General features: G+C 33.9%; 1 protein-coding gene across 1 annotated transcript; it reads right to left on the bottom strand.

The window, feature by feature from the left end:
• Window positions 1-7,551: 7,551 nt before the first annotated feature.
• On the bottom strand, window positions 7,552-8,795 carry LOC147481526 (uncharacterized). Its single transcript, XM_086578966.1, has 4 exons — window positions 8,781-8,795; window positions 8,563-8,663; window positions 8,376-8,412; window positions 7,552-8,279 (listed from the first exon to the last, which is right to left on the bottom strand). Exons 1-4 carry the CDS (start codon window positions 8,793-8,795, stop codon window positions 7,932-7,934), a joined length of 501 nt encoding a protein of 166 aa, XP_086435092.1. The 3' UTR covers window positions 7,552-7,931.
• Between the last annotated feature and the right edge of the window lie 9,355 nt (window positions 8,796-18,150).

The following is an 18,150-nucleotide window of genomic DNA, read 5'->3' as shown; positions in this document are numbered from 1 at the left end:
GAGTAATTGTGAATCACATATAGTATTCTGAGAATTTCAATGGAACTTAGCAGTCGACCCAATAAAATTAGAGAAGACACAATATTCGACCAAAATCTAGCTACTCCTACCAAGCTACAAATTTGATCAATAAGCTATAAATAATTAAGAATAAGAAAAATATGATGATGAGTGGCTCTAGCTACTATGTTCATGCATGTTTAAGCTTATTCATGTATTTCAGTTTGATACTATACAATTGACTAAGTTTAATTAAATGTAGCATATAAGTTCCACGATAACATACCAAGATGCTTGAAATGAAAACTATTGATGTGCCAGCAATGAAATAAAAGTAGATAACTCGATCTCCAGAAGCAAGGGTCGAGTTGGCTTTTAACCTGCGAGAAGGTACAATGAGATATAAAGACTAAGAAAAATGCCCTAGAATTATAATGGAGTTATCAAAGGATTACTATGTTTAACCTCTTGAACTTTAGAGAATTTAAATTTTCCTAAGAAAGTTTGAACAGACAGAGACTTTATTGAATTGGTTGCAAAATTTTCAAAATGGTTGCTCATGTGTATATGCTAAAATGGTCAAAGAGATCAATAAACATCAGATAACATCAAAATGACAGTAGATAAGTTAAGCTATTAGGAAGTTGATATCTTTGTCTAGATACGACCTTGGTCTAGAATAGTTTTTTTTTTTTTTCTTACATGGATCCGTAAATGTCTTGGCCAATTTCGAAAAGCTACATAGCAAACAAATTGGAAATCCATTCCAAGAGCAATCATTTATAGACCTTTACTTGTTTCTTTTTATTAAGGCTTAATTTATTATGCTATCTAAGAGAGTTATACTGATAGGTGGAAATCAGACGTGCATAGATATGTACTTGAATTAGTGATGTATCACTCTAAGTGGGTAAACCCCATGTAATTTGGCTCCTTTGGATATACGTGAGTGCTTTTTCTTGTGTATAATTAAATATTAATTTCTTAGAATATGTCGTCATAGCTTCTAAAGCTATGTCTTTCCGTTCTAACATAAAGCCAAACTTTACATTCTCCAAATAACAAAAACGAAAAAAGTTTGTTCAGGGAATGATCTACATTGCTTAATAAGGTTAATTACTTAATTATTTATGCAAGCAAATCAATTAAATAGTTGGACGAAACACGTGTTTACAGCTTCACCTAATGTCTCAACTGTGTAATTAAGTATCTGTTCTTATTAAAGCAACAACTGTCAAATGTCAAGTTGAGTCTAAATCAAAGTGCCAAAATATCTTCTAAAGTGTTTACCACTAAAATCATACTTAACCCAATAGGTCAAATCCTAAGGGGGGGGGGGGGGGTGGAATTGAATTAAGAAATCAATAAATTAACATAACTATACTTTATAGACTAATAATGATTGTATGGTTATCTTTTATTGAACAAATCATCTTTTTGTCCAAAGGAACAAAGGCTCTGTTCCAGGTTCCTCTTCTTCCTTATTAATAGGATAAACAACGAAGTGACTACTTTGAAAAGTTTAAAGAGAGAACAACTACACCAAAAGGTTACCTAAATTTAAACAATGCTTTTAGACTCAAAATCTTATCAAGAATGTAGCACCTGATTGTTTCACAAAATCATTATCTTTTATCTTTGTGATCAACATATAGCATCGAAGGTAAGCCTGAAGGCATTATAAATTGTATGTTCGCACGCACGTCAAATATAACCATTGTTTTCTTAAATCCTGATAAACAAAAGTTTGGATTTTCTAATAATATCTCAGAATTACCTGTACGTGCAATTTTTTATCAAGTATTGCATCACTTGATATCTTGTCCACAACTTTTGAGGATATATAGTAAGATCAGTCCAATAACAATATATATACCTTTGAGATCCTCATCTGCTAAATAGAAGAAATATTCTCCTTCACTGATATCTGCAACACCCTTGCAGATTATTGGAGCTTATTTCTACTTACAGATGTTGCTTAAAAGTGAGATTTATCATTCTCCTTTCCTAATATCTGCAATACAGATCGATCTATTTATCATTCATCTTTGGAATAAGAATAGTAAAAAGAGAAAAAAAAAAAAAATACATTTTTATCTGTTTAAAAGAGAATAAACATGGCCAAATTTTGGACAATGATAGATCTCAACTTGAGATTTTAATGTTAACTCTTGGTAGCCTAATGTACTAAGAGAGCATAAATTAGTGATCTGGTGATAGGGAGCACCTTCGCAAGTAAAAATAAGCTCCCATTATGTCCTCTCAGATTAATTGTAGATAGTAGGTCTCTTGACTTCAAGATATGCACACAAAAATCTAAGCATGAAGAACACTGCCTTCCAATGGTAGCTTACAAACAACTATACTTGTACTATGATGTCTTAGGTCACAGGCGTGTAAAATACTGATTTTGGTATTCGTTAATGATTCCTCTAGCAAAAGCAACATATTGTTTTAGCAAATATATTCAGTCGAGGCTATAGTTTTTAAATTACTATAATTTGTAGTGTTCATCAATAAAATGACCAAAAAGTGGGTTGTCTCGATAGATTATCAAGAAATAAGCGAACTCTATATATCTTACCTATTTTGTAACAATTTAACAATGTTTTCTTAGCTTAAAGAAACAAAAAACTCTAACATAACAATAAGATAAATGTGTAATTATAAATTACCAAGTTAATATGTAACTTAAGACTTAAAGGATCACCTTAAGGAAAGCTAGGTTCCTTTCCATTGCTTTGAAGTGTACCTATTGATCGATCAAGAACGACTTAGTATCAACTACCTGAAAACCACATTATGACAGAAAATCATGAGAAAAAAAAATATAAAATTTATTCCACTAATAAAAAAAAAATGACAAAATAGGATTATAAAATTATGAATATATCATTACTTTTGTATGCATCCCGAAAAAAAATTAAGTTTCTCAAGAAGAGTTGAAATATTAAAAGGCGCAATCACCAATTAAGCATATACTCCATTGAAAACAGGTAATTCAAATAGAAAATAACTAAGCAAGAAGAAGCTTGTATGAATGGAAACTAATTTCTTAGCGCAGTTAGCTAGGTAATCAAAGTGAACTAAATATATCAAATGAGAGCAATATATATCTAAAATTGGGCATAGTTAAGAAAAAAGAACCCAGCCACATAACCGATAGAACGACTCAACCAACTCATTCAATGAATGACTGAAACAATTATATGAATGTGCACTACTAAAAAAAAACTGAACTACATACTGAGGTGTATTAGGACTGAAGCAGGAAAACATTAGAAAAACCGCATCACCATTGTTTTAGTGACAATGACAGATAATATTCACATCTAAAATTCATCTATTTTGATAAAGAGATAATCTTGGTTTCAAACAAAAGTGAAAGGCTACAACACAATAAATCAATAACCTACCGTTAACAAAAGAAGTTTGGAATTGCATCTTAAAACCGTATCAGTTGCAAAAGAGAGGATCAAAAGTAAAACAATATAATATAGATTGGTTATGTAAATATCTAAGGCCTAATCACAATACAATAAGCTACCAGTACTAAAAGAAGTTTTGAACTCATTCAAATAATTGATATACGCTCTCATAAGATAGAAAAAAAAATCGGGAAGCTTCTAGCTAGGATGTACTTCTAGAAAATCAAAAGGCTTTCTCGAAAGCAACTAACCAAAATCTCCCAAGATAGAAAATAATAGCAAAAGCTTCTAGGGATACTGTTTATATTAGACTTTGACAATCATTCGGGAAAGAAGCCGTGGAATCAATTCAAGTTCATCATACATCTTAATGTGCATAGTGAGAGATTCAATGTAATCTAGTGCATTAGTCAAAATTTATTTATTTCATAACCTATACAAACAACTTAACAGCTTAGCATGTTCCTAATATTACCATACCCTAGCTCAACCTATCAAGTTCTAGAGCTTGAGAAACTGTATCAATAACCTATATATGCACCACCAATTCTTATAAATGTATCCATGTCTTGTGATTATTGTACAATATCGCAAGAATAGATGTACTCAAGCTTCACATTATACTAATTAGGGGTGATAAAAGGGCCGGGCCGGGCTAGCCCGCCCCTCAAACCATAAAAGCCCTCATGATTAAGGGCCGGGTCAGCCCCCCCCCTATTTGATATTGAGGGCGGGTCGAGTAGGGTCAAGCATGAAAACTCAAGCCCTTAACCCGCCCCTCGACCCTCATTTTTGAGGGCCAAATGAGGGCCGGGTCGGGCCCGATCTAATTATATTTCACTAGTTTACTATTTTTTTGTGATTTTTTTGTGTTTTTTTTTTTGGTAATTGATTTAATAATATGTATATAAGTATACAAAACTAATTATTATATCTTTAGAAAAAAAAAAAAAAAAAAAATAGATAGAGATGGTGGAAGAGATGATATTCTTAAAATATCTACATTTTGCATACTTAACTATGTTGTTAGGTTGGATTTGCTTTATGTATGACTTATATACATATCATTAAATCAACTACAAAAGTGCATATATTATATTATGTTATAATTTATCCCCTATTGAAAACTAATTTAATGATTTTTTTATACAATTTAGATAATTATAATATAATACATAAATATAATATAAAATAACAAGAAAATGTGGTTTTCTTTTAGGGTTTACACAAATATATAGTATAATACATAAATTATCACCCCTATTTTGGGTTTACACAAAATAATCATAGTTCACTTTTCTTTTTATATTTGACATCTTTTACTCAAATTACAAAATACCCCATATGATATGTGGTAAACTACTATTATTAAATATCATTTGTAGTGAAAATATTTAGTTTAAATAGAGATAATTGTGGTACCCTACATATATAATGTAAAAAAAAATATATATATATCTTATCGAAAAAAAAAATATTGAGGGCCAAGTGAGGGCTTGGAAGGGCCAAATGCGGGCCGGGCCTATGCTCCAGAACCTAGACCTTAGCCCGCCCCTAATAAGCATGAGGGCCGGGCCAGCCCTCCCCTCAAATCTGTGAGGGCCAACTTTTGAGGGTTTTGACGCGTATTTTTGAGGGCCGGGTCGGGCCGGGTTGAGGGCCTGAGGGCCAAATTATCACCCCTAATACTAATAGAAAACACAGTAACCACCTTTCATTTGTCTAGCTCTAATCTATTAAACTATAGTTTCAATCCTTTAAGCTTCCGAAATTGTATAAATATAACGTAGCACCCATGTAGAGAGTATAGAAAAACATATTGACTCGCACGAAAAGTAAAAAATATAATGACCACTGGACATTATATAATAGCTGAAAATAAAAAATTGTACCTTCAAGCCATCGCTCAATTCATAAACTAATCAAACAATTTCAATAGATAATAACCCAAAAAAAAAAAAAAACTTACCTGAGGTTTCCAAACCTAGAACACTCACTGAATACGTCCGTTAGCGAAAAATAGCTTCATTGCCAAGATTGATAAATCCCATAATAATTTACAGTGACATTCCCTAACTTCTTAAATCCATACCTCGTTTTTCAATTGAGAACTTGCAAAAAACCAAAACTTTTAAATATTTGTGTGATTGATTGTCCCTAATATTTGTGTCGATAGTTTGCTTATCGACAGAGAAGATGAGTGTTGAGACGATAGGGTAGATTAGGTAGTGTTGCAGTTGCTGGTTTTTTGTTTCCAAAATAAGCAAACCACATTTTGGAAGTATGACCGACTTCTTAAGACCCCTCTCCCCACCTTCTTTACAGTTGTACAATAGTCAAGGCAGCACATTCCAAACTTGTTTATTTCTTTTAGGGTTAACTAGTATTACCCCCCCACTAGATGAGCCAATTAGGATTTCCCCCCCACTAGATGGGAAATTAGGGTCTCCCCCATAAATACAAAAAAAAAAAAGTCAAAGTGGGTTGACCAATTTTTTTTTTGTGTATTTAGGGGGGAGACCCTAATTTCCCATCTAGTGGGGGAGAAATCCTAATTGGCTCATCTAGTAGGGAGGTAACACTAGTTCACCCTTTCTTTTATCTAGGAGAGTCAACTGCTTTTAGTTTGCTAAACTAACCTTTAGCTGAAGTTGGCGTATACATATGCGTTAGGATTTTGGCTCCTAAAGTACTTTAAAACTTGTCTAAGGTGTTCTTACCGACTTTTGTTAAGGCGATTTTTTGTGTTCCAATTGTGGCTAAAAACTTTGCCAGTGTTTGTATTATACTTGTTTACTACTCATACTCCAAAGAAATAAGCAAGATGTACTTACAGATGCGGTGGAGTTGTTTTTGTAAATTGTAATCATCAGTGGCAATCAGTCATTTTGTTTAGAAGTGTTCAATATATACTAACATAAGCCAATGCTAAGAGTTTACATTTCGGTTCTGCAAAAGATTTACAAAGATGATGTTGGCTATTTCGACCTAAAGACATTGCTGTATTTGACAACTTAAATAGGTATATATGTTAACTGTTGCATTGAGATTTTCTAAACTTTCGGGTAAGCTTCCACTTCTGCCGGATATTATATATAATAGTCCTTATAGTTGCATTGTGTGTCTCTCTCCTTCAATACATTTAGGACCTCCTTTGGCTTCAAACCACTCAATGACATTTCCCAAGACAATTGCTTTCCTCTCTTGTTTGTGAGTTTCCCAAAGATAAGAGTGACCTTCCTCGGGCGTAATCCGAAAGTGGATGGTTATGAAGACCACAATCCAATTTAACTACCCACTGATCATCTTTTGTCATCTTTATACCTTTCAATACGAAAGGACACTCACACTTCTTTGATTTTGTCTGTTTCAAGAGGTAGCTGGCCGCTTACTTCTTTTTCAGCCTTATATTTCCCGAACCTCTCGCGAACCAAAACAATTCTAGGTGTCCTACCCGCAATGTAACCCAAATCTGACTTCTTTATCACAATGATTGTCCCAACTGATTTCCCAAGTTTTTGAGTCTATTTAAGGAGTTCATCGCGACTGTTAAAGACCTATAGATCAATACGTTAGAATCAGGATTATTGCCAAAAACAGAAAAAGAATGTGATACTAATCATTGCTAACAGTAATAAAAAAAAAAATGAGAAAACAAAACCAATGTGGTAAATAACATACCGTATCCGTTGCAAAGACATCCGTCATATCAATTTTTTCAGATAGAGATTCAATATTGCCGACATACCGGATACTATTGGTGTCTAACATTCGGAAGGACAAGAGAGAAAAAATAAAATCTTAGATTCTCTTAGGTCAAGACAAAATAAATAAATGAGATAAACAGGGGAAAATTTACCTCCACTTCTGTTGAGGGACTTGATTTGGAATTGAACTTCACCAGCAAATTCAACATTATCATTTGCTTGCTTTGTTCGTTCTCTACAAAAAGAGTATCCAATATGTGGATTACTGGCAGATGAAGTCAATTTTAATAAGTGAATATATTAGATTAAAAAATACAGATATAAATTTTACCTCTTTAAATGTTATAAAATTTTTGGCTAACAGCTCATACTATGTTGACAAAACAATCTTGGTGACTCATAGGGTGATGAGATGTGGGTGAAGACAAGTGATATCAACATTATGTCACATGAAAAAGGTAATTAAACTTAAACCCAAACCTCATTTTTCAATTGGGAACTTGCAAAAAACCAAAACTTCCATATCAATGTGAATGACAACAAACAAACTCTATCTTACTTCCTATTTAGTTTTTTTTTTCTCATAGCTTGTTTCTCTTTTTTATCGATAGTTTTTTTCCTCATAATCTTCCTTTTTTCTCTCCTGATTTTTATAGTTCTAATTTCCCGTGAGTAAAAAGTGGGTACTTAAACTTTGCTGAGGTGGGGGACTGATTCTAAGATACTACTAAGCTTACCAAGGATATCACACCTATGTAATTATGTACACAGATGCAACTATGCTTTTCACAACAGGTCAATGTAGTAGTATATGACAATCTTTTAGAAGTAACCAATCACACTTGATGCAATTACTGCTCCTCATGTAGAAATAAATAGTATGAACTTCAGAATTACCTGCCGGATATGGTGCTTGATTTGTAGGAATATGTGCTGCTGTTAATGCATTGACATTGGCCCCACTAAATTGCACTATGTGGTGCCCTGGCATTGTATAACCATGAATTGCAGTATAGCCCTGGTTGCTGGGAAGAGGTTGATGCGATTGCCCATATGGATAGATAGCAGCGTTGAGACTACTTGGTACGCCATATATTTGAAGGTATTGCTGACCCAAATACGGATTGATAACACCTTGCTGAACCTAAGTTAAATCTAGAGAAAGTCAGCAAGTCAGCTTTGTAGGAACCATAATCATTCACTTCCTTTTCAATTTTATCTCAAAAGTTCAGATCCCAACCTGTGGGTGGACATAATCAGGTCCATATGATGTGTACCTGCACCACAATAACATACATGAAATTCTCTGTGAAACATATATATGAACATACATCAGCCAATATGGATGACAATTTACTTTTTTATCCCGAGGTGCTACTTAATTGATGAATCGTGAATAGAGTGAGATCCTGGAGAAGACTACTCACCCATATTGAGGGTATGCAAATCCTTGTTGGTAGTCGTAAGTGACTGGCTGGTGGTAACTGGGGCTTCCAATGTAGGGCCTCGAGCTTTGCCCCTTAGAGTTCTATTTCTCCTTGAACATTCTTTAGTTTAACTAAAAAAGCTTGCTTAAGCACATAAGATAAGTGACTAAAGATTGTCACCCATATCCCTAGTCTGTGGGTATGTAGGAGGGTCTCACCTTAGTTTGATACATTCTTCCCAGGCCATTACAGTTTGTTTGGTTGGGCCTTGTTGATTGCAATCAAAGTAATTATGAAAACCACTAACGATGAATATGATTTGCTGAATTATGGCTTTGCTGGTCATACTAAGCCAAATTGATTTGATTGATCGATGATTGCAACAAAAAGCTAGGCTTGTTTAGTGAGCACTCTTATTGACTTATTAAGTTGTTGTTTCATAGGGGTATGCAATAATTAACAAATCAAATATAATTCACAGCATTATTCAAGTTCATACAAATTCATCAAACACCATGTATACAATAAACACCACTAATAGAGTTTATACAATCCATAATTTAAAGATACTGAGAAAGAGTGTAAATCATTGTTGAACTCTATATTGTCTAAATTAAGTATCCAATTAGCAAAGAAAAAAATACAAAAAAAGGAATCGTTGTACCTTGATTGATACTCATTTCCTCACAATGGACAACGATGAAGAATCTTCCGGAGTAGCAAAGAACACGTGGAATCATCTATTTAATCATCGAAAAAGTAAAATGAAATGAAAAAAAAGGATAAAGAAGTGAGCTTTAAACCTTTCTTCTCAATGGAAATATAGCAATATATATATATATATTTTTATGCGTAGGCCTTTGGACATTTGGAGTGTTTCGAGATTTGTTGGTACTGTTTGTAAGCTCTGGTTAGAATTTGAGGATGCCATAGATTTTTAGCTGCCTTCGTGGGTCTTGGAAAAAACCTTTTCTTTTTCTCTCTCTAACGAGTATGCGAACCGTGCCGGTGTTTTTCAAATCTTTAAACTTGTCGCTCTAACATCTGATGATTTTTTGAATTCTAGTTATAATCTAAAAAATAATATAAAAACATTAGGAGGGGTTGAATATAATTTGAGTGACGTGAATGAGGTTTTCTAAATTATTTTAAATAATATGAAGCTAATTCTAATTTCAATAAAGTGAGAGAGTTTTTGGTAAATTGTTTAAAAAGGAGGGAGCTGATTAGAATAATTAAGGGAGGTGGTTCTAAAATCATAAAATAGAGAGATTACAAATACATAGTTCGGTTGAGAAATTTTCCTTCTAAAGATCCGGCTATCATATAGTGTAGAGATTACTTTGTTTGGACGTTGGATTTGGGGAGGTCACAATAATTTAAGAATAAAAAAATGAGTAATTAACAAATCTAGGGAGGTCTAACTAATTTATAGAATTGCCTTTTTTTAGGAGTCTATGAGAATGCACGGTTTGGAAAATAAAGACATAAGATGAGGAGAGAGGTAAGGTGCGAGCTTTTTTTTTATATATATATATAGATAGATAGATATAGACTAGCATTGAGCACGTCTTACACACGTTGGCCAAAGACAAAAAAAGTAATAAAAATGCAAAGCAGAAAGAAACAAAAAGTGCGGACACCATGACAACTTATCCGGCTGGCTCGGCAAAGCCTCTTTATTTATTACGTGGTAAAGATGTTTGATGGAATTGGTGCAAAAATTCTACAATAGAAATTCCACAAAATCCCAAAATTGGAATTTAAAAGCAATTACACTAAAAATTGTTTGATGGAACTGGTGCTAAAATAACCATGTCTGATACGTATATTCTGACAATCTTATTATTGCTAACTCTCTATCATTATTTCCCACTTTTCATTTTTTTGGCCCTTGTGAATAGTTTTGATAAAGTGGTTGAGTCTGTTTGATTGGACCTAATTGGACCAAACACATAGGAGGTAGAGCAACGCGTGCACCCGTTGTGGTATATCCGTATTTGCACAGCGTCGTGAGGATGCAAAACCACATAAAGTCGTGATGCCATGGAGGTGGTTGGTCACCACATTTTTTTTTCCGGCTTCAAGATTAGATAGACAAACGAATTTCTTCATAAATGTGCATGTACTTAAAAAGGGTACAAATGGAAGAAAAAATAGGCACAACAATAAAGTTAAAGGTAGTAGAGAATAGAGATGTACTTAATAACCAGGAACCAGTACTTGGAATTCTGACCACTATTTTTTAGTGGATTAGGATGGTACATCCTAGCTTATCAAGCCAAAGCAGCTTCAGGTCCAAAATAAGATATAGACACATCCAGCGTAGGAACACCCTGAACCCTGACAAACAATTGCAAGAAAGAAAAAGAAAGACGACTAATCTTATATCGAGCCAGTCATAAAAAATACTTCCATGAGAGTTGTTTCATTTCAATGACGAACAATGATCTTGGAATATTCATGTGGTGTTCACAACTTTATGGAGGCTTTCAAAGCATTTCTAGAAGCAATCCTTAGTAAACGCAATGCACATATCCAGACATTCTTATAACTTGTGGCTTTGCAAAACCAGTTTCGGCGCAAAACTTTCCAAGGACAGGCTTGATTGTTGATAATTCTCTCCTTAGGTACAACTTGGAGAATTAATTGGTAAACTAATTGGTATGGAAGATAGCAAAAGAATGCGGCGGTAGAAGAGAGGAAAAAGTGATATGGTGGAGTTTTGCGAACCATATATATAAAATAACCAATTAGAACAAACGCGCGCACAACCCAAAATGGCAAAGATTATGTGATACCATTTCAATTGTAATAGGCATGTAAACAATTAAAAAAAACTGCCTTCTACATGATTGGCTGAAGTTTCTAGCATCCGCATGCACGAATGTGCCACAAACGATAGCCCCAATAGCTATGCAATTTGATGAAGAAATAAATATTAATTGCTCCACTCAATGAAATACACATCAATGAACTGGCAAACATTTCAACTCAGTGAATCAATCTCAAACCACTTAATATTGTTGCACAAAAGTATCCATTCACTCAATAAAGTATACATCGCCGGAAGGACACAAATTTCGATACTTTGTGCCAATCTTGCACTTAGTCCAAATGGAGTTTGCTGCATAGAGAAAGTTGAATTGGGTTAAAGAAAAGTGAATTGAATTCTGACAAATTTGCTGCATAAGTTTGACACTCATCGGATTACATAATACCCACTTAGCTATTTCCCAATATAGTAATGAAATTTGATTGTGGTAGAATATGCGTAGATAGATATGATTGGAAGGAGCATTTTAGAAATGAGTTGCTTACAAAAAAAAAATTGGATAGTTTCTAATGTCAGATACACAGCAGGCATAAAACTTATCTATCAAGGCAGAGTACAAATTATACAGAGTCACCTGCCAAGACCACAAAGACCAGAGCATAATCAGTACAGTAAGAAACCAAGCTATAGGAATACATGGGTTATCAACCAAAAAAAGAGTTAACAGGAATTGGGTGAAGGCAAAATACTAAGAAGTGACTTTGTGTTTGGTGCAACACCATGTGAAAGAAGTACACTGACAAATATATTAGTTAAACTAAAAATGAAGAAAATAGTAGTATGGCTAGCTAAACAAAAATTCATTTAGGTATAGGTTAGAAAGACAAAAACAAAAACAAAAACACGTGGTTGAAATGATCTATAAGCTCATTGCTTCAGTGAAATACATTTAGACCCAAAGAATCTGATACAACAACATTACTCAATACCCAACACAATTAATAGTTATCCTCTACGCAGGCTCCAAAATCATACTGACAATTCAAAACAATCAAAAGCCGCAAGCCTAAAGAAGGAAACACAACATAATGGAGGTGTCAATATAATGGTTGGATCAGCAGACAATATTCAAAGCAAGATACCCAAAGAAATCGTGTTAAAACCATTCCTGAAATATAGGAAGGGCGTGTTGAGTGTTCTACAACCACCCCCCGCCCTCATTTGACATTTTAGCTTTCATTTTCAGATGACCTCGAGTAAATTTGATGAGTCTCGTATAGAACTATGACAAAATATGTTCTAAGTTTGAAAAAAAAATTACGTATTGCAGAGAAAAGATCATCAATAATGAGCATATATCTAATGTTAATTGCACACTACCACATGAATATGTCGGTATGACGGCAAAAGGAGTCGAGCAACATTTGCTTGACATACCTCTTTTATCAGCAATCAAAGAAACCCATATATGCTAGGATAGTATTTTAAAATAAATGGTGTTGTAGGGATCTAAGCAGTGATATTTAAATTCAAAGAATGAACCATGTAAGATTGAATGCTCATTAAGATTAAATTAGAAACATTAGATCATGTCTGCCTATAACATGTGATAAGGCATCTAAACAATATTTTCTGGAAATTCCAAGTTTTGCAAAGAAATTGGGAGGTTTAGACCTTATTTGATAATTCAAAGGCAAGTCATGATCAAAAAACTTAAGTACCTCCCCACCCATTAGCAAAAGAATTACATAGAAATGTGGGCAACTGAAAAAAAAAACAGAAAAAGAAAAAGAAAAAAGTAAGATGCCTTTCTTCTAGAATAAGAAACTTAAGAAATGGACATACCTAGCGTAGGAAAGAAACACCCTACTTTGACAAACAATTGCTAGAAAGATGCCCTTTGGGAGTTCAGGAGTTCAAGTGGAGACTAACGAAGAGCATACAAATTTGAGGCAACATGCCATTCTAAAAGTTTGTGCAAGATGATTATTGTCATCGAATATCTTTATAAGACCTTCAACACTTTTAGGATCCTAGTTGCCCTCCCTATAATCTTTTTTAAGTGAATTGAGCTTGTTTTTTACCTCCTTATGTGTCCCATGTATGTATAACTCTGCAAACTTGAGTTTATAGCCTTCACTTGGTAGTAAAGTAGCAAGTCTATGATACTTATGCCCTTTTAGCTGAAAGGTATAGGGTCCCCATCCTTTATTTATCTTCCTATCAACCCCACCGCCACCGCCAATTGATGTGAAGGCAAATATCATATTGTAAGCATGAAAATTTCTCTTGAATTCCTTCGTCCTTCTTCCCCCACCATAATCTAAAAGCTGACCCCAAAAAAAAAGGTGGGCCTCTTAGTAAAGGTAAATGGACTTTACCCGCTTGGCAACAGATCGAAAAAAGATGGACGACTTGGCTGTTTTGCCTTTTGGTTCCTTTCTTCATACCAAGCAAGTGCTCCACAATGACAACAAATTTGATTTCCCAAATAGTCGCCCCAAATGACGGATGGCCTATAATGAAAATAAAGATTATAGTTATTTCTATGTTAGCTATATAATGCCATTATTAAAATTCATTGTGCAAAAAGTACAAAACCCATTCTTCATACCTGAGTCCCTTTAACTATTTTGTGAATATCCATGAAATTGTTCATCTCGTAAAGACACATTAACTTCCTCATTTGCAAAGAAATCTCGACTTTCTGGCCTCCTCCCTTGTAACAGTATTCATGGTATGTCAATACTAATCACTTGTCTAATTTGGGTGGAAAAAGTGAGTTTAAAGTCATCCTAACTAAAGTCATCCTAACTGGCTCATTCATGAATCATGACAATGCATTATGGCTCCCTACAACATACGAGTTTTAGTGGGATTGGGAAACTACTCCCCACCAAAATTAGCTGATTCTTACAAAGAAATCAACAACACAGCAGAATCAACCTATTTAAAACCAGATTTATCAATACCTAATTCTAATTACAAATTTTCATTCAATAACCTATTATATACAGATTCTACTGTGTTGTTGATTTCACTTTTCATCCCATCAGTTGATCTAACCACTCCCCACAACGCATCAAATATCTAGCCCGTCACTGTGTTTCTGTAAATAACATCACAGAATGGTTAAATCCTAAACATCATTATGTCCAATCATATAAGAGAAACATGAAGTCCTACAACAAACAACTGGCTTAGCAAACACCAAGAACTTATTATGTACTTCTGGATGTAGTAAATACCAGGAAACAAAGGATATATGCCTATATTCCCATTGTGAGCCTACCCAATCTCTTTGTGAATGGCATCGAAAGTTGTCTAGGTTTCAAATTCTCAGCTCCTTCATGATTAAGTGCTGCCAATTGCCTCACTTTCAAGATAATATTATTCCGTAGTTTGGCTAAAATACATAACATCAACCAACTTTACCAATGTAACGAAATTCCATCACATAAAATTAATAATAATTGAATTAAACCATAAGAAAGGGGTGGGGTAAAGAAGTTACATTTTCTTTAAGCTTTTGAATGATTTTGAGACGTGGTTTATCGAAATCCCCGTCATCTTTAAGTTTTGCAAGAAACTCCTCCGCGCTTATTCTTACCTCAGCACAACTGTTGTCCATTCTTTACTGACTGACTTCTCCCCTTCAGACTTCAACTTTTAAAACTATAAGAGCTCAAGCCCAAATACGATGTGTTTTTTTGGGGGGGGGGGGTGCTGTAAGCTTTTAGGAGAGAGCAAATGAGGGGAATATTGGATCAAAGAGGGCACAAAATTATAAACCCAGGTGAACGAAGGGACTTGACCAAATGATACAATTATCTAATGATACAATGCTTTCCAAAACAGTTCAACCATTAGATAAATACAGAGTAGAACACTTAAATTGTTGTCAGTTTTATACTTTGATATATATTTATAAGCCCCGAACAATGTGAAGATGAACCACATCGTTTTAACAGTATACAAACATATGGTGAGTGTCGAAAAGATTATGAACTCGAAAACATATAGTTTTCTAGAAAAAGGTCAAAAAGAGAAGATATGTTCAATCCGAACTCCAGACTACCTTAATTTAGTTTTGTTCCAGAAGTTTGCATGGAAATCTTCAAACTTTTTACAAAAGGCTCATGCACACTTAAGTTAGAAAAAGAAACATATGCCCTCCTCGTGGTAGCCGTAGCAACTCATTTCTATGGAACTATAGAAGTAGAAACAGTATAAGATTCTCTGTTTGGACTTGGTATAAGTCATATGAAACAAATGAGCGCAATTAAAATATGCAACAGATAGATAAAGATAGTTCTTAATTCTTAAAATGCAAAATTTGTTCCACAAGATCATTAATGAGTGATGAAGACAATAAAATGCAGGAAACAACTAAACAAATGATTAAAAAGATATTCTTTAGAGTGCAGGCAAGTACCTGACATGGATCAACTAAATAACTATCGCTGAATATTAAGCATGGCCTTCGCCTCACTCTGCTATACCATGAGACTATCGCTAGTGTATTTGGTCAACAACTCCTGCTTCTTCTTCGCCAAAACCATCTTCTCAATCTCCCTTTCAATTTTTTGGTTATTTATTATTTCCTTTTGTCTTACAGGGAAAAACCCAAAATTAAAAGAATGAGAGTAGTAGTTTCATTGTGAAAAGAAAAAAATTATGAGAAACAGAAGAGATAGGAGAGAAGGGAAAAGAATCGGTTCAGATTCTCCTCGATTATACTTTTCATTTTCTTAATCTCTTATTAAATAACCCAATTATTGCTAATTAAATGGCATTTATAATAGCATGCATAATTGAGAATGGCGTGGATTTGTTTTTTAAAATCGCCACATGAAAAGACTGATTGCTCCTATTTAAAGGTGTTAAGCAATATTTTTATTTAAGGACAATATCGGTACTGAAAATTTATAAAGGCATAAAAAGACAAAGTAGTCCTCATTAATAAATATCTAGGCATCTGATTTTACTATTCATCAAGGGTATTATGCGTCAGAAAAAGACCCGGATGAATTTAAGAGGCCACGATCATTATAGGCTATACTACTAGTAGATATATATATATATAGATTATCACGTGACCTAGTAGTTAACCCTACCCAAGTTCCAACCTTACCCTTATCACTTTGGTTTAGTTTTTGAAATCTTGAACCCCCATTTCCGCCGCCACCTCTCTCTTACCTTCTTATCTGCAATGTTGGGAGGCAACTTACTACAAGCAACAAAGAAACCTCTATTTTCTTCTTGTTTCATCATATATTATATTCTCTACAAGATCCAAAGTTTATAAACAATCTTTGATCCATACAAAAACATTGATCTTCTTTCTCTTTCAATCAATTTATAAACAAAATTTAGGTGTTTTTATTGTTCCCCTTAAATTGATTTATCTTATTTTGCTGTTTTTTTCAAACGAATTTTTCATTAATTCGTGAATTCATGTTTTATACTTTTCGACTAAAAAAAAGTAAATTATAGCGAATCTTTCAAAGATGCAGAAGTATTAATCGTTTGTCCTTCAAAAATGCGTATTCGCGAATTATACACTGAATCCTTCAAAAATACGTATTTGCGAATTATACACCGAATTGCTAACAAGGATCATAATCAATTGTTAGCATACAAACAAAATTTGTGTGGAATTTAGCAAGTTTGATCGTCCCCATTTTTTTAAAACAAGATAAAAAGAAATTTATTATGTGAATTGAAAAATTAAATAAAATATTATTTAACAAAAAAAAAAAAACTTTGGATCCGTCGGAAATAAAGTGAAAAATGTGTTGAAACTTAATTTAGCAACTACAATTTTGGATGGTTTCAAATGCTGATGTGTCTAATTTTTTTGGCATGTACTTTGATGTTGTTCTAACTTCTAATTGACTACACTGAATATTTGCGCCCCCCCTCCCCTAGCGCTCTACTTCTTCCCCAACGAAATCTGAGAGCTCTTTCTCCATCACTGCATTACTCGTGCTGCACTCCATTGCACCATCCTCCAACATAACTGATAAGAGTCCAAAATTGTAGTTTCAACCCCTTAATAGTATTATATTTAGGCTAATTATGTTTATAATAAATAAGAGTTAGTAATGTTTAAGTGTTTTTGTGTATTTCAGATCGTGAAATCAATTATGTAAAGAAATACGTCACTTTTGGAAGAGAAAGGAGTCAAATTGCTTGCTAGAGAAATTATATAATTAAAGCCCAAGTTTCAAGGAGAAAAAGCTTTTTTAAAGCCTAGTCAAAGCTGAAAAGTCAAAGTCAACGCAGGTAGAAAAATAGCAGAAAAGTCAATAGAACTTTCGCAGACCGTATCTTTGGACTCAGACCTCAAAATTGGGCATATTATATGTCAAAACGACCGGCTCGGAAATCGCTTTCTAATGGTCTAAGTCTTGACCTAATCATAGTATTAAAAGTTGACGAAAAGGGAATTGTAGTAAATTTCCATAGAGAAACCCTTTTTGGACTTAAGTAATTAGGTTTTGGGCTTTATTTAGTGGCTCAAAACACAGCTCCAAAGCCCATGCACAAAATTGTATAACCCTCTCATATATAAAGAGGGTTAAGGCTAAACAAAACTTTGCTATTCTCCTCTTTAGTTTAGTTGTAAACTAGATTTTGGACCCAGGCATACGCCCAAGATCTATTAAATATTTTGTGTACTGAAAAGGCTTTACAAAATATCTTACACAAATTTTCGAATCAGAATATATTTTTATTGAAAATAAATCGAAATACGTTAATGACCAACGATTATGGTGCATAAGTACTTGGAAGCTAAGGGATCAAAT

Source organism: Coptis chinensis, chromosome 8 (genome assembly GCF_015680905.1).
Source record: "Coptis chinensis isolate HL-2020 chromosome 8, ASM1568090v1, whole genome shotgun sequence".
NCBI lineage: Eukaryota > Viridiplantae > Streptophyta > Magnoliopsida > Ranunculales > Ranunculaceae > Coptis > Coptis chinensis.
This window is presented reverse-complemented; position numbering and strand designations above follow the sequence as displayed.

What these genes read in the sequence shown, in the direction of transcription:
- LOC147481526 (XM_086578966.1), bottom strand. An exon ending in TTTGCATACCCTCAATATGG is followed by an intron (nt 8,413 to 8,562) that starts GTGAGTAGTCTT and finishes ATTGTGGTGCAG; the next exon opens with GTACACATCATATGGACCTG. An exon ending in CTGATTATGTCCACCCACAG is followed by an intron (nt 8,280 to 8,375) that starts GTTGGGATCTGA and finishes GATTTAACTTAG; the next exon opens with GTTCAGCAAGGTGTTATCAA.